Here is a 22,804-nt window from a genome sequence, read left to right on the forward strand (position 1 = left end):
GCATTGCAGGGCTTGACCCTGAGGAGCCATCAGACCTGGGCATCCTTGCCCTGGGACTAGAGGTCCCCACAGCCTGGGGTGCTGGATTTATTTCAGATGCCCTCACCTCTCACAGGGCCACAGCAGCAGCAGAGACGGTGGCAGGAGCTTCAGCGCATCTTGCCCGACTAGCTGCCCATGAGGCTACTGGGGAGGAGGGAGCAGCACATGTAAATGCCTGCGTGGATCGGCACCTGATGGAGATTCAGCTCCCATGCAGGCTACAGATCTTTCCCAAGCTACGGCCTTCCTTTCTGACACCTGGAAACAGATCTGCAAAGGATGCTGTTGGTTGGTTGTGTCACCAGATCCCTGCTGGGCTAGAGTTCTTGGTTTATCTGCAGTTGAGATCAAGCCAATAGCATAGTGACACGCTGGCCCCTGCTGCCAGCATCCTGGTTTGAGCCCTCTGTTGTCTCCCCAAAGCTCATCTGCCCAGCAGTTGATGCCTCTTCCAGCTGCTCCCATTCCCATTGCCTCTTCTTCATTTTGCTTTGGGGCTGATTCTCCAGCTCTACCCAAGATACCTGCCTACTCCCTAGTAGTAAAGGTACCCCTGACCATTAGGTCCAGTCGCGGACGACTCTGGGGTTGTAGTGCTCATCTCGCTCTTTAGGCCGAGGAAGCTGGCATTTGTCCACAGACAGCTTCTGGGTCATGTGGCCAGCATGACTAAGCAGCTTCTGGTGAAACCAGAGCAGCGCATGGAAACACCGTTTACCTTCCTGCCAGAGCGGTACCTATTTATCTACTTTGACGTGCTTTTGAACTGCTAGGTGGGCAGGAGCAGGGACCGAACAATGGGAACTCACCCCGTCGCGGGGATTCGAACCGCCAACCTTCCGATCGGCAAGCCCTAGGTTCAGTGGTTTAGACCACAGTGCCACCTGCGTTCAAATCCCTAGTAGTACATTTCAGCAAAAGAATCCCAAAGCTATCACAAATCAGCCAGGCTCCTGACACTCATTGCTCTGGCTTCTAAAATCTTGGTAGCTGGGATTAACTGACACAAAAATGCTTAACATTGTTTTGGCTGCCTTGCATTTTACGGATTAAGGTTGTATTGACATGTTCAAAGACGTCATGGTGTTGCATGGTTGCTAGCGAGCTAATTGTGCTTCTGGTGAAATACACCTGGTTTGCAAGACAGGACATACTGTGGCTGCATTCACATATAGAACATGAAGCCAGGAGTGGCTGACATGACGCATTCCAGATGTTGGAATGCAACTTACATCAAGCCCGGCCAGCATGGCTAGTGGGTAGAAGTGGTAGGACTTTTAGCCCATGCCATCTGGAAGAGCACCGTGTTGGCTACCCCTGTGCTAAACTGTGGCTTATTTAAGAAACCACAGATAGCCTCACAAACGATCAAACAAGCGGAAGTTGGTTCCTCTGAAGATTGGTTTGCTTTCCAGCGGCAGTGGCTGGACAAACAATGGTTAGTCTCCTGGGCATGGAAACAAACCACCCTTTGCCCTAAACAAATCATGGCTTAGTGTTGTGCATGGGCCAGGCCACTGATGTGCCCAACGAGGTTATGTGCCTCAGTATTGTCATCGTGTTTCATGCCCAGTGGTGAGTCTTAGCTTATGGTGTTTGTGCTGAAATAGGTGTGTGCTTTGGGCACACTCCTGTATACTTGTGAAGTGTCCCCGTGTTTTTCATTGATAATTGCTTGTGCTTTTTTGCTCACATTAATACTAAATACATTTCATGCATTAAACTATGTTTTACAGTTAAAACTATGAACACGCAGGAGGCAGTGATGGCCACCAGCCTAAGTAGCTTTAAAAGAGGGCTATTGAAGGCTCCTTGCTATGATAGCTGTGCTTCTGAATACTGTTGCTGGAAAACACAGGAAGGGGAGGGTGCTGCTCTTGTGGGCTTCCCCCAGCCATCTGGTTGGCCGCTGGGAGCGCAGGATGCTGGACTAGGTGGCCATTGCCCTGATCCAGCAGGGCTCTCATCTCACGTTCATGGCTGATTACTTGACCCAGTGCTGTCACGTGGATAACAAGGGCAAAGAGAGGGCATGTCGTTTTCCAAAAATGGTTCTGATCAGCTGTGGTCAACTTCCTGACTCGAGTGAAAAGCACTTAAGTCAAAGGTGTTTGTCAAGGCAAAGAGCTTCAGTTTTGGGCTTGTGCGTTATGAATCATTTATGGCAGGGGTCAGCTAACTTTTTCAGCCGTGGGCCAGTCCACTGTCCCTTAGACCTTGTGGGGGGCCGGACTATATTTTTTTGGGGGGGGGGGGAATGAACGAATTCCTATGCCCCACAAATAACCCAGTGATGCCTTTTAAATAAAAGCACACATTCTACTCATGTAAAAACACACTGATTCCCGGACCGTCCATGGGCCGGATTTAGAAGGAGATTGGGCCGGATCCAGCCCCCGGGCCTTAGTTTGCCTACCCATGATCTATGGCCAGATTCCTCAAACTGTTGATAGCTGAGGCACATACTGTCTCCTGAATTAAAAGTGGAGTCTCAGGTTCACTCATTCACTAGAAGCTTATTTTTAGCATGTGTAGGAGGATGAATTTTCCTTTGCTCCCTCATCCTCCCAGTGGTTTTGCATGAATCACTGATCATATTGGATGGAGGCAGACCTAGAGCAATGACTTGTTCCAGGAACTAGCTGGGAACTTGCCTTTTGCAGCTAGGTAAATTCTGCTGGGTCTTTGGCTCACTTGGTTATTTCTGTTGCAATCACATCTTATGCTGAAGGTGCAGAGTTGGGCCCAATATCTCCTAGCAGAGCTGCTAAATGCACCTGTCTGAAAACCTGGAGAGCCCCTGCTAGTCAGTGCACAAAATTCTGAGCTAGGTGAACCATGGTCTGGCTTGGGATAAGGCTGTTTCCTTACACCAAGGAAGTGTAGCTGTGTTGCTTAGTGGTTAGAGTGCAGGACTAGAACCTGGGAGATCAGGGTTCAAATCCATACTCACCCATGAAGCTCGCTGGGTGACCTTGGGCCAGTCAATGACTCTCAGCCTAGCCCACCTCACAGGGTTGTTGTGAGGATAAAAGAGGAGGGGGAGAACCATGTACATCGCCCTGAGCTCCTTGGAGGGAAAATGGGCTATAATAAACAAATGACTTCACAATCATGCAGAGACAGTCTTCTGACAAGTCTCTTGCTTGTGTGTTACGGTGTTGGGAGTGACTGAGTCATCCAGCAGAGAAATAACCACCAACAGTTGCAGAGAAATATCCATCCAAGCTGGTTAGAGAGAAGTGTGGCCTGAATGATAAACCACGCAGAGTGATTATGGGCTGCCTCCTTCATTTGTTGGCAAGTTGGGCTTTTAAATTAATGTACCAGTTTTATATCTAGCAACCTGCTACCAGGTCATGGAATGTCTGGTCTAAGGCCTGGTTGACTGAGGTGGATAAAACGATACTACAGACTGAAAGTGGAAGATGGCGTATCAGCATGCTTCCTTGCAAGTTTTTTTAAAATAAAAAACAAAGCCCAATTTTTTTTTAAGTACATAGAAAGTTCGCATAGCAAGGGGTGTGGTGTTCTGAAACATTTCTTCCTGCTGTGCTAAATTTCTGCTTGCAGGGAATTTTTTCTTTATGGAAGGGAAGATTCTACCCCCTTCCTTTATTTTTAGAATTTTAATCTGAAGCAATAAAGTTCACTCTTATCATCTTGGGGTTCTTCCCCTGAAGAATAATGTCCCAACCTCCTTTGATTGATCTGTTTACCCATGTTCTTTGATACCATTCGTTGGGTGCAAATCTGCATTCTACTTATTTTTTACCTCTCTTTTGCTTTTCCTGCAATAAACAGGACCAGTTGAGAAGATGCTTCCCACTTGCCCCAGGATTGTACCTGGGGTTAAGACTGGGAATTGACCTCTGACTCTCCCCTCTGCTCCTCTCCTTCCTCCTCTTCTTGTCCCTCACTGCAGGGACAAGGGATTGGGGGACAGTGTATGATTATTTGAACATGCGGTCTCCCTGCTACTGCAAAATAAAACCTACTTTTTGGTGGTTTGCTTCAAAGTGGGGGATATCATCTGAATAGGCTCCTGGAAAGGCAATTAAGGAGCAAGGAGGTGGCCCTATTTATCAGCCTTCTATATAAGAACATAGGAAGAGCTGTGCTGGATCAGCCCAGTGGCTCATTCAGTCCAGCATCCTGTTCTCACAGTGGCCAACCAGATGCCCATGGGAAACAGGGAAACAAAGCAGGATTTGAGCATAAGAGTACCTTCCTTTCCCATGGTTCCCAGCTGTGGAGTCGTGGTTCGTTTATCATAGTTTATCTCCTGAAACCATAGTTTGTCTCCTTCTCTTAAGGTTTTCGAGACTTGGTGTAGTTATTTTAAACATCGTGCAGGGAATAAAAACTTGGTTGTCCTTCTCCTCGCCCTTTCCACATGTCCAAAATCATTTTACAGGGAGCCGTCGGATTGTGGATGTAATGGACGTCAACACACAAAAGGGCACAGAGATGAGCATGTCCCAGTTTGTGCGATATTACGAAACCCCGGAGGCGGAACGCAAGAAGTTGTACAATGTGATCAGCCTCGAGTTCAGCCACACGAAGCTGGCAAACATCGTCAAGCGCCCCAATGTGGTAAGCTGAGACCTCTTTGGGTGGTTATTGCACTTAGGGTATTTGGCCGCCGACATTGGGGCAGTTTGGTCCTTTTAGACCAGGGAGTAACCTGACCCTCTAGGTCAGCGGTTCTCAACCTGTGGCTCCAGACGTTTTTGGACTACAACTCCCATCATCTCTGAGCTCTGGCCTTGCTAGCTAGGGGTGATGGGAGTTGTAGTCCAACAACATCTGGGGACCCACAGGTTGAGAAAGGCTGCTCTAGGTGTTGTTGGGTCACATCTTCCCTGACCATTCCCCATTCTGACTGGGGCTGATGGGAGTTGGGGGACCCCCAACACCTGGAGTGCCAAAGGTGCCCCATTCCTGGTTTATCCCCTAGTCTTAGTGGTCTTACTGAAGGTCCTCCTTTTTAGATGTCAGTGTACGTTGCTTCACTTACTCTGCAATGTGGTGAGCCAGCCCTGCTGTATTTTGGGAGATCTTCCTGTTGGTCCTGCTGAGCCAGTCAATGGGCATCTGCCCAAAAGTCCTATTCTGAAAGCAGTGTGTATGTGTGTGTGTTTGTTCAGTGAACACAACAGAAGAACCTATTGGATCTGACCCGTGGCCCCTCTAGTCCAGCATCCTGTTCTTACATTGGCCCACCGAATGCTGGTGGGAAACCAGTGAGCAGATCGAGAGAGCAAGAGCAACTCTTGCCCTCCCCTGGTTTCCAGCAACTGGTATTTGGAAGTCAGAGCACATATAAATAAATATAGAACAATAGCCCAGACTTTGGAACTGCCTCCCTAGAGAAGTTAGAATGGCTCTCTCCTTTTTGGGAACTGACTGCTGGTGGCGGGCCGGTTTATTATTATTATTATTACTGTAATTAACTATGTTTTAGATTATCTATCCATCTACCTGTTTGTTTAATTGTTTTTTCCCCTGTGTTTTCAGCTGTTCTTATTTTTAATATCTGTAAGCTGCCTTGAGTCCCTGTCAGGGGGAAAAAGGCAGGATATAAATGAAATTACAATAGTTATAATAATGCAAAGCCAGCGTATCTAGTAGCCATCGATAGCCCTCTCTGCCATGAGATTGTCCAGGGGTCAGCAAACTTTTTCAGCAGGGGGCCAGTCCACTGTCCCTCAGACCTTGTGGGGGGGCGGACCATTGTGTGACTGTTTGCTGTGTAAAAATGGACTTAGTAATCTGTCCTGAATCTTCCAACCTTCAGTTGCTTTGGGTGCTCAGGAGTTTTAGTGCTATGAGAGAAGAGGAAAGCTCTTCCCTGTCCACTTTCTCCATGCCAGGCATAATTTTAGAAACTTTTGTCATGCTGCGTCTTACTCCCAACTTAGTTTTCTCCAAACTGAAAAGGCCCCAGAGCTGCAGCCTTTCCTTGCAGGGGAGTCACTCCCCCCCCCCCCCGATCATTTTGCTTGCAGTTTCCTGAACTTTCCCCCCAACTCATCAATATCCTTTTTGAGTTGAAGCGACCAGAACGGTACACAGGACTTCAAATATGGTCACACCATGGAATGATTTGTAGTAGGGCTGTGATTGTAATCCGTTAGGTTAATCAGTTTAAATTATTGACTAAAATGCACCCTCAATTAATTGGGAAACACATTTTTTAAAGAAGTTTATATTTAAAATATAATTTTAATGTAACAGTTGCAGATAGCAGGGGCCCTCTTAGAAGAGGCATTCCCAACCTCTCCATCCTGTCTGAAGAGGATTTTTTTATAAAATTATTATTTTATAATGTGATTGTAATATAGCTTTTATTAATTTCTCAAAAGCATTTTACCCTGTTCTTCACCCAAAAAGCTTGAGTAGCTTAGTAATGACAGGGATCCACTTAAACATATGCATGTTTCTGCTTTCCTCTTCCCTTGAAATGATTATTCTAATCATATGTAAATATATACAGGTTTGATTGATTGATTTCCTCCATTAAAACTTATTTTTATTGACTGACCTTGCCGTGCTCTCTTGGCTTGTATGTTTCTATGCTTCTATGCTTCATGCTAACAGGGCTACTCTGAAGTAGGTAAGCAGCGGCTATGTGCCCTGTCTCTCGTCTTCCTCTTTTAGTTCTATCCTGCCTTATTCTTAGGGATCATCCAATGGAACTGATTGGCAGTAGGCACAGGACCAAGGGAATTATTTCTCTATGCACCACACAGTGCATAATCAACTTAACACAGCTCATCGTCCCACGATTTTGTTGTGGCTGCTAGTGGCAGGCTTGCAAACAGCCACTTGGCTATTGGATAAATTCACAGGGGACTGTCCTGTCGATGGCTGTTAGGCGTAATTGCTAGGATTGGAACCTGTAGTGGCTGATAACTGGATTAGTGGAACTTTTAATGCCTTCCCTTCCCCGCACCAGGATTTGTTTCATGCTTGTAAAGGTTTCTCCATTGAGAAAGAGCGGCTATTTCTATGGATCAGTGGAGAATCATAATGGCTGCAGTAGAACCTTCATGCCTGGGTAACTGAATACTACTTGCTGGGAATGATGGTGGGAGAGGACTGTGGTCTTCATGGAGCATCTAATTGGTCACTGGGGGAAGCAGGATGCAAGCCTAGATGGACATTTGAGTCCAATCTAGCTGGGCTCTTCTTATGAGCCTTTATGGCTGCCTCCCTGTTTGATGTCTTCCTACGCCCTGTCAATTGTTGCAGATGGATTGCTGAACCTGGGGGACGGGGGGACGGGGACGGACCTGTGGTGTGATCCAGTGCAGGCATGACCTACTTGATGATGTGCACATCCACCTCGTCTGCCTGATACCAGTCAATGGGAACTTTGTTCTAAGTCTCCCCAAACCTCTGTGCACAGTCTTGCAAATTCACATTCCAAAAGATGTCCCAAAATTTCATGTCCCCTAAATAAATAAATAAACAAACGTTTGCCCTAACAAAATCCTGAGAATGGTGCACAAGTTGTTGTGTACAAATGTGACATTGTGAGATCTAAGCCAGCCTCAGAAAACCATGGAACTGTACAGTAACCGTGAGAGGAATGTAATCTTTGTAATTCACATTTCTGGCAGAATTCATCGTTGCGTGTTGCAGAATGTGGATTGCTTGGGGTGGCAGAGTTTTGGTTTCTTTTTCCGCCTGCACACACATAGCTTTGCCAGTATCCCTTCCTTGCTCTGAGATCTTTCTCCAACATTTCCTGACTTAACTGGTTCCTTTGGATGCCCTTTTAGGTAGACTTGGTCGACTGGGTGGATAACATGTGGCCTCGGCATCTGAAGGAGAGACAGACAGACGCCACCAATACCATCTCAGAGATGAAGTATCCAAAAGTAAAAAAGTAAGTTGATTTTGCTTCATTATGAACCACTCCCTGTGGAATCTCCTGCTGGTGTGAAGCTTCGGCTTCGGATGAAATTTGAACCGAGCTACGCGACCAGCAGAATCATATGGTGTGGCTCTTGTTGGGCTGGAATTATTTTGGGACGCAAGGCGGGGATTGCATGTTTGAATGTTCTCTGTGTCAGTGATGGAACACAGGCAGGACAAGGTTCCCAGGGACCCCAAGAGCTGTTTGCAGAGGTGCAAGGCATTACCGGTGAAAAGACTAGCCCAGCACAAAGTTTGGTTGTGGTCAGTTTGAGGTGGGGGTCACCGATGTGGGACCTGAGGGCAGAGTGGCGCCCCTGAGGTGTTTCCCTGGTGCCCGTGATGCCTATTAGCCTGCCTCCCACCCTGCCTTTTTTGTTGTGATGTGGTGAAGAGCGTTACCTCCTCAGCCCGAAAAGTACACAGAACTGCATAGCAGGGGACTAGATGACCCTTAGGATCCTTTCCAACTCTACAGTTCAGTGATTCGATGCAGTTAGAAGAGTGGTACGCATTTGGTGATTCTGGAATAATCATTGGCTTTTAAAATGCTGTTTTATTTATATTATACGATGCCCCAAGGGATTTGGTGATGGCTGAATGGCTGGGCACATCTGCCGATATGTTCGAGAGGTACTGGCCATTCAGAAGGGCCTCTGGCTCTGGTTGTAACCTTAGATAGGAGTTGGGCAAGCAGAATATCTTAGCAAAGTTTATTATTTAGCATTATTTATTCTGTCTAAGGAGCATGGGGCCAGGTCATGCTTTGGAACCCTTCCTCAAGCCTCTATAGGAATCTAGTTCAGTTTTTGAGATTTCAGCTGCACCACTTTCATAACCACAAAAGCTAGAAATGTGGGAAGTGTGGCATTGTTTTAAAGAAAGCTTAGATTCTCAGAAAGCTCATGTTCTGTGCTTTTGTCTGCATTTCCAAGGAACTGAAGCATACAAGACGCCTTGCTAATGTGTGTGCCTGTAGTTCTGTGTTCTTTTTCTAAATCTAAATCTAACGCTGGTCCAATTTTCTCAAATGGAAAGCAGACCAGCAAAAAAGCAAAAGAGAAATGAAAAGTGATGGTGGTTTTTGCAAACATAGATGGTGCCATCCAGTGCAGATGTTGATTTTGGCTGCGAACTGTAAAGTTCTGTGCTGGGGATGAAGTTAGCGATTGTTCCATCTGCTGTACCAGTTCAGAGATGATGCTTGAGAAGGAGCTGGAGAATGAACTGGATCTGTTCCATTAACTCTTTTGAGGATGGTGCTTCTTTCCCCCATCTCCACCTTCCTTTCATTGATGTTTTGAATATTGTTGTGAATTGCTTCCAACAGGCAGTGAGTGACTTGCTTCCTGTGAAAGGCAAGGATCCCCAGATTATGGGACAACTGCCACTGTGTTGTTGGGGGAAAACAAATGAATGAAAAAGTGTCTGCAAACCTGGTGGCCTCAGGGCACAGAGAAGGTGGATGTCTGTGTTTTGGTAGCGCTGTCTTTCTCTTCAGTACCAGTCGGCCTCTGCTGGGGGTGGAACATCTATGTCAAGTATGATCACATCAGTCACTTCTCATGGCTTAGCTTTACATGTAGAGGCTGTGGAAAGCCTTGCGGTTTGCACTCCCCTCCCTTCTTTTGCACACAAGAGGAGGAGATAAACTTGCACTTTCAATTTCAAAGTAGCTGGAGCTCCCCATTACATCCGGACTTGAGGAATGCTTGTTAATGTAAGATTGTTTTTGTTTACATGGGAAGATTTATATACTGTTTAATGAAAAATAAACAAGCTTATAAGCATACTTATAAGCATGCTTACAATTTTGCCTTGCTTCCTAACTAGAGCCTAAAACCTGGGTGGGCAACCTGGGGCCCTCCAGCCGGGCCAGTGGTTGGGGATGATGGAAATTGTAGCCGAACAATATCTGGAGGGCCACAGAATAGCCATCCCTGAGCTAAACCTACCAGGGGATTCTGGTTAGTCTTGAAGAACACCGCAGGAGGGGAGGGTGAGTGCCCAGCTTCTACCCATAATGCTAAATGAGGGGTGTGGAAGCTGTGGCCCCCTCCCAGTGTAGTTGGACTCCACCTCCAATCATCGCTGACCGTTGGTCATCCTGGATGGGGCTGCTGCGTGTTGGAGGGTCATTGGTTCGCCATCCCTAGGTTAAGCTGCTATTGAGTGTTATCTGAAATGGCTCTTCCTCTCGAGTCACGTTAAAAGCAAACTTTTCCAGGTGTAAGTGCGAACCTTGCCCCCAATTTTTACTGAGAAATAAAGTGTTCCTCAGCTTCAGCCTAAGGGACGCGGGTAGCGCTGTTGGTTAAACCACTGAGCCTAGGGCTTGCTGAACAGAAGGTCGGCGGTTTGAATCCTCGCAATGGGGTGAGCTCCCGTTGCTCGGTCCCTGCTCCTGCCAACCTAGTAGTTTGAAAGCACATCAAAGTGCAAGTAGATCAATAGGTACCGCTCCGGCAGGAAGGTAAACAGCGTTTCTGTGCGCTGCTCTGGTTCACCAGAAGCGGCTTAGTCATGCTGGCCACATGACCCGGAAGCTGTAGGCCGGCTCCCTCGGCCAATAAAGCAAGATGAGTGCTGCAACCCCAGAGTCGGCCATGACTGGACCTAATGGTCAGGGGTCCCTTTACCTTTACCTTTACCTTTACAGCTTCAGCCTTCAGAGTTTTGGGGAGCACAGCAAACCAAGTTCCATATTGTATATTTACTAGGGGCTTCCATCCCTGCTCACGTTGATTGCCACCCCATGCCCCAAAGGTTTACCTAAAACTTCCCCAACGACTCCCCCCAATTCTGAGATCCCCCAGCTGTTGGCCCTGCACACAGAGGAGAGGGGAATGAAGAGGACGGAGTCTTCGTCTCCACACTGCTACTTGACAGAAGGAGGTTTGAAATGGCAGCAGACTATGGGCGGAGAGACTTCAGCCTGTGGCAGCAGTGGCAAACATGGGGAGCTTGGGAAGGCCTTCATGGGCTGACCACCTGGCTGCCCGGTCACTTGCCCCTCCAGACAACCTGTACCTTTGCTCTCTCGGCCACCTGGGCCACCCACTTGCTCAGATCCCAGGCTTTCTATGCCCCTGTTGTGTGTGCATGCTCCATAACTGAGCCAAGGGTGTGACAACCTGTGCAACATGGGAAGCCCTTAGCAACTTGGGACTTATTTGCCTTCAATATCGCCTAACCCCACATGTGCCCACTCAGACGCTTCAGTCGGCAGAATGGGCTGCCACATAATACCCGTCCCACTTTTGTAAGAACTTGGTTGTTTAGTGTGGCAGCATCTACACTTTGGAACTCCCTACATATTGAGATCAAGCAGATACCTTCACTGTACTCTTTTTGGTGCCTGCTTAAAACATTTTTGTTTCGACAAGCCTGCCCAGATGGCTAGAAAGCTGAGGTAATTCTTAACCTGTATTTCGACTTTTGGATGTTTTAAAGCAGGGGTGCCCAAACTTTTTTCAAAGAGGGCCAGATTTGATGAAATGAACATGCATGAGGACTGGCCAAAGTTGTTGAGCTTTTTCTAGGATTAAACTTGTTGATCTTTTTAAAGGATTTGTCCCCAATAAACAAACTGCCACAGGGGCTGGAGAAAACCAACCGGCGGGCCGGATTAGGCCACCAAAACAGACTTTGGACATGTCTGTTTTAAAGTATGGCTGTGAATTCTTCTCAATTTTTTTTGTTTTATCTTTTTGTAAACCAAAAAACAAAAACAAAAAACACACAACTCAATCAAGCAGTATATGAATCTTATGAAAGAAAAGAAAAGGGAAGGCCATTTTCTTGCTTGTTCTTCTAGCCTGCCTGCTTGGCTCGCTCACTCCGCAGACTGTTGTTATTATTTATTAAATGTACATACCACCCTTCATTTGAGGATCAGAGTGTGGCTTAGAGCAGAAAAACACAAAAATGCATGACATAATAACGAACACAATAATTCCCTCCCCCAACTGTTTCCACACCACTGTTCATGTGGCCTACTGGCCACCTACTGGCAGCCATGCAAACTGCAGCATGGCAACTTTTTCCTTTAAAAAAAATAATCTCAGAAAGGAGATACAGTGGTACCTCGGGTTACATACGCTTCAGGTTACAGACTCCACTAACCCAGAAGTAGTACCTCGGGTTAAGAACTTTGCTTCAGGAAATCGTGCTTCGGCTGCGCAGCGGCAGCAGGAGGCCCCATTAGCTAGAGTGGTGCTTCAGGTTAAGAACAGTTTCAGGTTAAGAACGGGCCTCCGGAATGAATTAAGTACTTAACCCGAGGTACACTGTATTTGTAAGGCAGCAGACCAGTGCTCTGTTGGGTTTTCCTTGCTTTCCCAGCTATGCTTGTGTGATCATTTAGTGGCTGGATTTGCAGGATTTGCAGTTTAAGAGACTGTGCAGGTCCTCCTGCGGTGGGAGCTGCGGCCTTGATAGTGAAACGCAAAGGGCGGTATCAGGATGAGGGCAGGAAATGCCATCTGGATTATCCTGGCCCTTCAAGGGCGTCCCTGTTCTTGATGCCAGACCTGAATGTGGTTTTTATTATGGGAAGGTGTCTTGGGGCACCTGCTAGAAACATTCCTGCATAGACAAGCCTACCCAGATGCTTAGAAAGTTGAGGTAATTCTTAATCTGGTTAAGTATTTCAACCTTCAAAGTTTCTTTCGGAAATCAAAAGAAATAAAGATCACCAAGCTCGAGACAAAACAAAATGACCGCCTCAGTTTTTCTCTCTTTTGTGGTTGGCTGTTGTGATGGGACGATGAGCTGCTTGTGTGTAAAATCCTAGTCCCTCAGAGTTTGGTCAAGTTTGCAAACCTCTGTCTGTAACGGAGCCCCTTAAACATGGCTCCGTCAGTCGCTGGCAGATTCCGACAGTGGTTGCTTTCGGAATCGCTTCCAACATAAAAGCTCCTTAACGGAAACACGTCTTCTGGACTCTCTGCGTGACAGTTTCCGGCGAGGAGTGGGTGTCCCTACAGGAGGTCCTGAAACCTCCCCACTGTTTTCGCTGGAAGTGTCTCTGAGCCATCCCTCCAGCTCCCTTTCCCTCAGCTCAGCTCCTCTCCCCCTACTGGTTCCCTCTTCAGCTGCTGAGTCTCTCCCAACCTGTGTGAGCCCTTTCACTTCCCTTCCTTCCGATGGCAGTTCCCTGACATCCACCTCCCCTCCAGGGCCCCCTTCATCCCCTCTCGCCCCCTCCTCTACGGGCGGTGAGGAGGCAAAACCCCGGAATGAACTTCCTTCATCTTCCGATGTCCCGAACACTTCTCTCCACCTGTTGCGGTTCCTGGTCTCGAAGTACTCCTCCTCCTCAGAGTCCATCTCCCCTTCCCCTTCCGAGTCCGAGAATCCTTCCAACTCCTCCTCCTCATCGGTGGTCCCAAAGTATTCCCTCCGGAACCTCTCCACAGGCTGAGGTTTCCTTGGGAACCTTTGATGGAACGTTTCTATCAATACCTCGTCATTGATATCTTCTGCCATTACCCAAGTGTTTTCTGACTCCGGTTCTCCTTCCCACGCTACCAAATACTCCACCTGATCCCCCTTCCACCTGGCGTCGAGGATTTCTGCCACATGGCTGCTGCATTCCCTTTCTTCTATGACCGGTCCCCGAGTGGCCATCCCTTCTCGTCCCCCCTCATACGGTGACAGTAACGACCTGTGAAATACTGGGTGCAGTTTCATGTGGTTGGGTAACCGGAGCCTGAAAGCCACTGGGTTGACCTGTTGAATGACCTCAAAGGGACCCAATCTCCTGGGTCTTAATTTCTTACAACCTCCTTTGAACGGCAACCCTTGGGTTGACAGCCACACCCTATCTCCCACCCTTATGGTTTCACCTTCCCTTCGGTTCTTGTCTGCCTGCCTCTTGTATTCTTCCTTCGCCCTTTCTAAGTTGAGTTGGAGCTGACGATGGATTGCTTCCATTTCTTCTACAAAATGCTCGGCTGCCGGGACGCTCCATCTCTCCCCTTCTCCCCCTGGGAAACCCCTGGGATGACACCCATAATTAGCCAAGAAGGGGCTCATCCCTGTGGACACATTCTCGGCATTGTTGTAGGCAAATTCCGCCAGCGCCAACTTTTCTACCCAGTCATTCTCTCTGTCATTGACATAACACCTCAGGTATTGCTGGAGGACACCGTTTGCTCTTTCCGCCTGCCCGTTGGTTTCAGGGTGCCGGGCAGTCGAAAAGTTGACCTCCACCTGCAGTAAGCTCATGAGCTTCCTCCAGAACCTGGAAGTAAATTGTTTTCCTCGGTCTGAGACCACCCTCAATGGCACCCCGTGCAACCTAAAAATGTGTTCTACAAATAACTTCGCTGTCTCTTCCGCCGTGACTGCATGCGAGCAGGCTACAAAGTGGCACATCTTTGTTAGTAGGTCTACCACCACCATGATGGCTGTTTTCCCCTTGGACTTCGGCAGATCAGTCATAAAATCTATCGACACTGCCTCCCAAGGTCGTTCTGGGGTTGGTAAGGGTTCTAATAGCCCCGCCGGTGCCCGCCTCTCCCCTTTGGCTCGCTGGCATTGCTCACACCCTCTTACATACTCCCGTACATCTTCCCTCACCTTAGGCCACCAAAATTCCCTGGTGACCAACCACATGGTTTTGTGTTGTCCAAAATGCCCCGCCGTGGGGCTGTCGTGCAACTGCTTGAGTACCCTCCCCCTTAAGTCTCCTTCAGGGATATACAGTGCCCCTTTGTAATACAAAGCTCCATTTCTTTCCTCGAAACCCCCTGGTTCCTCTCCCTCACCCCTAAGACCTCTGAGCTTATTCTGGGCGTATTCATCATTCTCTGTTTCCTCTACCAGTTCTCTTTGTCCCACCAATGCCGCCCCACACACCCAGCGGTCCTCTGGAATGACATGTCTCTCTTCGGGTGCTCCCTCCCCCTCCAAATATTCAGGTTTGCGTGAGAGAGCGTCCGCCCTAATGTTCTCTGGGCCTGGCACGTAACAAATCTCAAAGTTAAATTTGGAGAACTCCTGGGCCCATCTCACTTGCCGTTGGTTGAGCACTCGTGCCGTCCTCCAATACTCTAGGTTCTTGTGGTCAGTGCACACTTGCACCTTATGTTGTGCGCCAATTAGCAGGTGCCTCCATCTCCGGAACGCCTCATGAATGGCTAGTAGTTCTCGGTCATACACCGTGTAGTTCCTCTCGGATTTGTTCAGCTTTCGCGAAAAAAAGGCACACGGTCTCCACTCTGACTCCTCCTTCCCTGGCTGCAGAAGCACCGCCCCAATCGCTCTGTCTGATGCGTCAGTTTCCACTCTCATCGGTTTTTGTAAATCCACATGCAGGAGTTGTTGTTCCGAGGCGAAGGCCCTGAAGTCACACACAAGCCTCGGCTTGTTCGTGTTTTTTTTATCCACAAAAAACACTGGGCTGCCCCCCACCGCCCTGGACTCTCTGATGAACCCTCTCTTCAGGTTCTTGTCAATGAACTCTCTTAGCTCCTGCATCTCTCTGTCTGACATGGCGTACAGCTTGCCTACAGGGAGCTGTGCCCCAGGGAGTAAATTGATTTGACAGTCAAAGGGTCTATGCGGGGGTAGTTGGTCAGCTTCCCTTTCGCTGAAGACGTCGCGGAGATCTGCGTATTGTCGTGGTACCTTCACGTTCTCCGTTACTTCAGTCCCTGCTAGGGTGGCTTGGGCCCCTGCCAAACCCTTTCCCTCTTTGCAGTGTTCTAAGCAATGTGCTGAACCAAAAGAAACCACTCTCTGATGCCAGCCCACCAGCGGATCATGTAACGCTAGCCAGCTCATCCCCAGTATAATGGGAGCTCCTCCCAAGGTGGCCACATTAAACGCTATCAGTTCGGTGTGCCTTGCCACCTTCATTATCATTGGGACGGTCTGCAAGCTGACTTCTCCTCCCAACAGCTCCCTGCCATCGATCGTGGTCACCTGCAGGGGGTTGCTTAAAGGGATCGTCTGTATCTGGTGTTCAGCTGCAAACTCTTTGCTCATGAAATTGCAGGAGCTGCCTGAGTCCAACAGCGCCTTTATCTTTAGAGGGTGTCCGTTTGGCAGCTCTAGCGCCACTTCTATCACTAGGGCGGGTTTAGGAGGTTCTGGCGTGGGCACTTTCACTGCTCTTTGGCCTGGCTGCTGTGCCCCGACGGTGGCAGCCAGGCGTTGGCTTTTACTTGCTTCGGTATTTCTTCCTCTCTTCCCTCCACAGCTCCTACCATCCCTTGCCATTCCTTCCTCTGGGGGCAGACTCTGGCAAAGTGACCTGGCTGTTGGCAGAGATAGCATTTCCGGGCGCCTTTTCCCTCCTTCTTTCCCCCCTCACTGGGCTTTGAAACTGCGCGCGCGCGCGCTGTTCCGATTTCCATCGGCTCTGCCGGCGGGAAAGTTGGCTCTGGAATGTCTGGAATGCGGAACTCCTTCCAACGTTCCCCCTTCCCTTCCCGCCTCTCCAATGCTCTCGCCTCCTGGCGCGCTCCTATGGTCAGCGCTGATTTGGTCAGCTGGTCCATAGACTCCGCCCTGGGCGCCCGGGAAAGTTCGTCTTTCACAGCCGAAGAAAGCCCTTCTTCAAAGAGCATTTGAATGGGTTCCGCCGATAGATCCCACCCCAATTTATGGATCAACATGGTGAACTCAGTCCAGTACTCACGGACAGATCGGCTCCCCTGTTTGCAAGCCATTAACTGTCTGCGGACCACTCCCTGTTCAATATCGCTGGAAAACATCAGATCCATGGCGCGAAAGAACTTCATCGTGTCCTTTAGGACGTCACTATTCGCTGCCATCAGGGGTCTAACCCAGTCTCTCGCCCCCTTTTCAAGATGCCCAATCACGAAAGCCACTCGTGATTCCTCGTCAGGGAATTCATCAAACTGCAGATTGAGGGCATATTGCATCTCTGTCCGAAAGCCATGATAGTCTTTGGGCTCCCCCCCAAACTTCTGCACCAATCCTGGTACCTTTCTGACGAGCTGGGTGTCTTTCCCCTTTTTGTCTGCATCCTGAGCCCTCCTCTCCTCAAGCCTCGCCGTCTGCAGCGCTAGCTGGACCTCCAACACCCGGTACCTTTCTTCCAGGCTTGGACCCGCTCCAGCTCCTGCTTCTCCGGTTCCGGCTGGGTTGCTCATGATGCCTTCTCCTGCACAAGCTGCTCACGGAGACTGTCGGAATGCTGTGATGGGACGATGAGCTGCTTGTGTGTAAAATCCTAGTCCCTCAGAGTTTGGTCAAGTTTGCAAACCTCTGTCTGTAACGGAGCCCCTTAAACATGGCTCCGTCAGTCGCTGGCAGATTCCGACAGTGGTTGCTTTCGGAATCGCTTCCAACATAAAAGCTCCTTAACGGAAACACGTCTTCTGGACTCTCTGCGTGACAGTTTCCGGCGAGGAGTGGGTGTCCCTACAGGAGGTCCTGAAACCTCCCCACTGTTTTCGCTGGAAGTGTCTCTGAGCCATCCCTCCAGCTCACTTTCCCTCAGCTCAGCTCCTCTCCCCCTACTGGTTCCCTCTTCAGCTGCTGAGTCTCTCCCAACCTGTGTGAGCCCTTTCACTTCCCTTCCTTCCGATGGCAGTTCCCTGACAGCTGTCTTAACTGTATTTTATTCTGAAATTGTTCTATGGGTCTTTGGACCGCAATAAAGATTTATTATTATTAAGTATTCCAACCTTCAGATGTTTTAAAGTATGGCTGTGAATTCGTCTCTGTTTTCTTGTTTTATCCTTTTGTAAATTGCTTTGAGGGTTGTTGTTTTTCGCAATCAAGCAGCGTATGAATCTTATGAAATAAATAATAATAATAATAAAAAATTTTATTTATATCCCGCCCTCCCCAGCCGAAGCCGGGCTCAGGGCGGCTAACAACAATCAAATAATCAAAAAATCAAATAATCACACAATCTAAAAATATTTCATTATAAAAATTAATTAAATCAAATTGATGGCAACCAATTAAGCAAAGTTCTGTGCAGGTTGCCAGAGGAGGGAGTCAGGCTGCGCCCTGATCAAAGGCCTGGCGGAACAACTCTGTCTTGCAGGCCCTGCGGAAAGATGTCAAGTCCCGCAGGGCCCTAGTCTCTTGTGACAGAGCATTCCACCAGATTGGAGCCGCAGCCGAGAAGGCCCTGGCTCTAGTTGAGGCCAGCCTAACCTCTCTGAGGCCTGGGACCTTGAGGATGTTATTATTTGCAGACCGTAGGTTTCTCTGTGGGGCATACCAGGAGAGGTGGTCCCGTAGGTACGAGGGTCCTAGGCCGTATAGGGCTTTAAAGGTTAAAACCAGCACCTTAAACCTGATCCTGTACTCCACCGGGAGCCAGTGCAGCTGGTATAGTACCGGATGAATGTGATCTCGCAGCGAAGACCCCATAAGGAGTCTCGCCGCGGCATTCTGCACCCGCTGGAGTTTCTGGGTCAGTCTCAAGGGCAGCCCCACGTAGAGCGAGTTACAATAATCCAGTCTGGAGGTGACCGTCGCATGGATCACAGTGGCTAGGTCAGGGCGAGAGAGATAAGGGGCCAACTGCTTAGCTTGGCGGAGATGAAAAAATGCCGCCTTTGTTATAGCTGTAATCTGCGCCTCCATAGAAAGGGAGGTATCGAAGATTACACCCAAACTCTTAACGGACGGTGCTGGCACTAATTGCACCCCCGCAAGAGATGGGAGTTGCCCCCTCAATCCCATATCGTCCCGTTTGGAATAAATACTATAAATATTCCAAATAATAATAATAATATACACCTGGATTACAAAGTTTGTACATAACTTGACATCTTTGCAGGCTCGTAGCCAAAACTCCTATGGTCTAAGTGGGGAAGGAATCATTGCAGAACAGCTGGATTATAAATATAGGTCGCTTAAAAAGTTATTACTGGTACTCTGTGTTACTATTTAGGGAGCAGTTGGTTAGAACAAGGCCTTCCCACTTCCCTTTATATCTTTGCAGCTAGCAGGACTGGGGCCTTCCAAATGTTGTTGGATTCCCGCACAGCCAGAGGTTAGGGATTTTGGGAATCAACTCCGATAAGATCTGAAGGGCTGTGGGTTCTCCACCCCTGGGCTAGAGACTGATGTTTTTCAGTGCAAGCGGAACATGATTTTTCCTTTCTTCCTTTTCTTCTCTTCCCCCCCTTCCCTTTCTTTCATTAAACTTGCTAGTAATTGCTATATAGTCATTTTTAAAATTTATTTACGATTTTAAATCCAAGTTGAACGTTGAGGGAGGGTCCCCCCCCCCGAATATCCCTGATTTTGTTACAGGTCCACCTGAACTGCTGCCTGGTGCTTTTGGGGCCTAGTCTCACCACCTCAGGCCTTAAATGGTGGCATCAGCTGTAAACGGCAGGTGTGCCCTTTGCCTGGTGGCGCCAATGTGTGCCCTTTAAGGTAGAAATGTGAGAGAAAAATGTAGGCACCATGAGAGCCTACAAACTGCATCTGTTGATTTTATTGAATGAAAATGGTTGACTGCTCCAAAGCAGTTTTGAATATGTACAGAACATGTTATGTTAAACCACATGTATATAAACCTATATGAAACCTATATGAAACAGCAGAAACCGCATTCTTTGGAAAGAGGGAAACACTGGCTTTGTTTCCCAGGCCTATGAACCCTTATTACTTGGACAAATGGAGAGTGAATTCAGGTTCCTTTCTGTGTTTTGATAAACTGGTGCATCCAAAGGACTTGGGCTGGTAGCAGCACTGACCGGGCAGATGTCTTTAATTGTGTAGATGCAGAATGTTTTGTCTATGCTACAGGAGATTAAAACCTCTTCACATGTTAGCACATCCCTCCACAGAAGGTTCTCACTCAGCCATGATGCTCGTGAGCATAAGAAGGGCCTACTGGGTCAGGCGGATAGCCCATCTAGTCCTGTATCCTGTTCTCACAGTGGCCAACCAGACACCTGTGGAGCAGAACATGAGCACGAGAGAGAGTTCTCTCCCCTCTCGAAGTTGTGGAGGCAGAGCACATCATGGCTGGCAGTCGTTCATAGTCTTCTCCTCCATGAATTTGTTTCCCATACTATTTGGTACCATTGGTCCATGCTTACTCCTGACAGGTCTCTCCAGTGTCTGGTTATGGTGTTTCTGGCTGCTGAAAGTAGGTGGGTTATGAGTGCTTTGTGGTGTAAATGGGCATTGTTGTCTTGGAATATGTTTAGTAGGGCCAATTCTGGCGTGATGTCTAATACTTTCTTAGTTATTTTACATATTTCTCGTATGGCTGTTGTCCAGAATAGTTGGATTTTGGGACACTCCCACCACATGTGGAGGTATGTGCCTGTGGAGGTGCACCCTTTCCAGCATTTTGGTGAGGTTCCTGGGTGTATTAGTGCTATTGTGCAATCTTTTTTTTAAAGCCATCCAGGTTGGTCGTCATCACTTCCTCCTTGGGGAGCAAGTTCCATAGTTTAACTATGTGCTGCACAAAGAAGTACTTTCCTTTATCTGCCCTAAGTCTTCAAAAACTCAGCTTCACAAGTTCTAGTGTTAGGGAGAAACACTTTTCTCTATCCACTTTCTCCATGCCAGGCATAATTTTATAATCTCTTACCGTAGGCTATTCACTCCCTTAGCCTAACCTACCTCACAGGTCTCTTTGCAAAGATCAAATCCAGCAGAGAGAGAGTGAGAGACCCACATACTGTATTTACTCAGATCTAATGCTCACCTTTTTTGGCCAAATTACGTTGCGAAAATTAAGGTGTGTATTAGATTCGATGGCACATACACATTCGCCAGCAAATACGTTTTTGGTTTCAAAGTTCTGAAAATTATGATTTGGGGGCAGGGAGGTGTGAGTGTCCTTTGCATGTGTGTGTTGTGGGAGGGAGAGGGGCTGCTGAGCTTAATAAGGACACTCTTTCTCCAAACCCTGGGGGTACGGATGTTAGCTGTTGTTCAGTGGGGAGTGTCCCCCCCCATCCCATCCACTTCCCACCTCTTTTTTCTCTCCAAACAAAGGCAAGAGCGGTGGGAGAGAGGATATGCTTTGAGCAAGATGGGCTTGTCCTTTGCAGCAGAGGCAGGAAGACCAGTACAGTGGTACCTCGGGTTAAGAACTTAATTCGTTCTGGAGGTCCGTTCTTCACTTGAAACTGTTCTTAACCTGAAGCACCACTTTAGCTAATGGGGCCTCCTGCTGCTGCTGCGCCGCTGGAGCACGATTTCTGTTCTCATCCTGAAGCAAAGTTCTTAACCCGAGGTACTATTTCTGGCTTAGCGGAGTCTGTAACCTGAAGCGTCTCTAACCCGAGGTACCACTGTACCAGAAACGTTATTGTCGGTTAACTCTTGCTTTGCTTTGTATTTCTGTACTTAAGCTTAGGTGGATTTTTTTTTTTTTTTTGTAGTAATTGAATTTATTGAATGGTTGGTTTTTGCCATTTTTGAATTTACCAACATGTATGTCATATATTTGTATTTCCAGTGCTCTGTGTTTGATATTTTGAATGTTTGCTGTAAGACACTTCAGGCATAGCTAATTGTGGAAAAGCGTCATATAAGTAAACTCAATCGACTTATGCATCCCTTAAATCCTGCACTGTGGAACTGGCCACCCTAAATCATATTTATGCTGCCATGTTTTCCCTCTGAACTACAGGATAGTTCAGAAACAAAGGCCACACTCCCCTCACCTGATGGTTGCCGAAATCCACAGTTTTGCTCATGGCAGTTTGTTGCTGCCTCACAGTTCATTGTGGCAGTTAAGGCAAAATCACCATTTTTTTTGTTTCCCTTCACTGCAGACTAGTAGCAGGGGGTGTGTGTGTGCCTAGCTTTTTCGATTGCTTGTCTTTTTATCATACTGTTTCCTTGAAGAGAGGCTAAGGGTGATTCACCCCTGCTTTTAATTTCACAACAACCTTGTGAGGTAGGTTAGGGTGAGAGCACAGAATGGCCCAAGGGCAACCAGTGAGCTTCCACAGCTGAAAGGGGATTTGAACCCGAGTCTCAACGCCCTATTTCAACACTGCAGCCCCTACACTAGGTTGGCAGCTTAGATAATGGTAATGGGCTCCCCCTGGAATGATGGGCTAGAACTTGCCAGTGGCTAGTATGGAACCCTAGTACTGGAAATGTTACCCTTCCCTCCTCAAGATTGGAGACAGTGCAGTGCTGTGGTATCAGCTCACTTGTTCAGCTTTCTTGCCCTGTCCTGAAGTATCAGTGTATGTTGCTCTTGGCACCTGTTCCGACATAAATATGCCCCTCTTTCTACCCTTACCATACCAGGTAGGTTGGACGAAGACCCTGTCTACTGTCCTTGTATGAAAACCATGTCCATGTACGAATTAGCACAAATCTTATTGTGGAGATAGTCATTCAGGGCAAGCCTGAATGCATGCGCAGAGAGAAGCTGTGTGTTACTGTTGCTGTCTGGCGTGGTGCAGCAAAAAGCAGGGGTGAGAAATCAGAAGGAATTTCCTGTAGCAATCAGGTCATGTGTGAAGTGGCCCTCCAAGATCTTCAGGGTGCTAAAAAAATACAGTTAACTTCTCTGCAAAATAGGAATTTGAATTCAATATACTGTCTCTCAACACGGCACTCTGGGGTTAATGATTTCCCCTCTAGATATTTTGTTGTTGGAGACACAATTCTGTAAGTGGTAATTACTGCTACAGCTCATAATATGTTGTTCTGGAGCATTCTCCTATTTGAATAACAGTGTTGCGCCCATCTGATACAGTGGACGCTCAGGTTGCGAACGTGATCCACGCGGGAGGCACGTTCACAACCCGCAGGGTTCGCAACCCGCAGTGCGCACGCGTGGGTCAAGATTCAGCGCTTATGCGCAAAACGCCAAAAACTGGAAGTAACCTGTTCCGGTACT

General features: G+C 47.9%; 2 protein-coding genes across 6 annotated transcripts in view; one reads left to right on the forward strand and one right to left on the reverse strand.

Annotated features, from left to right (window-relative positions):
- Nucleotides 1–22,804, reverse strand: part of LOC308465401 (uncharacterized protein) — a 321,144-nt gene that overhangs the window by 216,635 nt on the left and 81,705 nt on the right. The window lies entirely within an intron of this gene.
- Nucleotides 1–22,804, forward strand: part of KDM2B (lysine demethylase 2B) — an 88,858-nt gene that overhangs the window by 10,786 nt on the left and 55,268 nt on the right. For all 4 annotated transcript variants that reach the window (XM_080985059.1, XM_080985058.1, XM_080985061.1 and 1 more), the window contains 2 exons: nucleotides 4,460–4,638; nucleotides 7,833–7,939. In XM_080985059.1, the coding sequence (XP_080841185.1) occupies nucleotides 4,460–4,638; nucleotides 7,833–7,939 (286 nt within the window). The remainder of the gene's footprint in view (nucleotides 1–4,459; nucleotides 4,639–7,832; nucleotides 7,940–22,804) is intronic.

The sequence above is a fragment of the Podarcis pityusensis genome, assembly GCF_964106645.2.
Source record: "Podarcis pityusensis genome assembly, chromosome: 16".
Taxonomy (NCBI): domain Eukaryota; kingdom Metazoa; phylum Chordata; class Lepidosauria; order Squamata; family Lacertidae; genus Podarcis; species Podarcis pityusensis.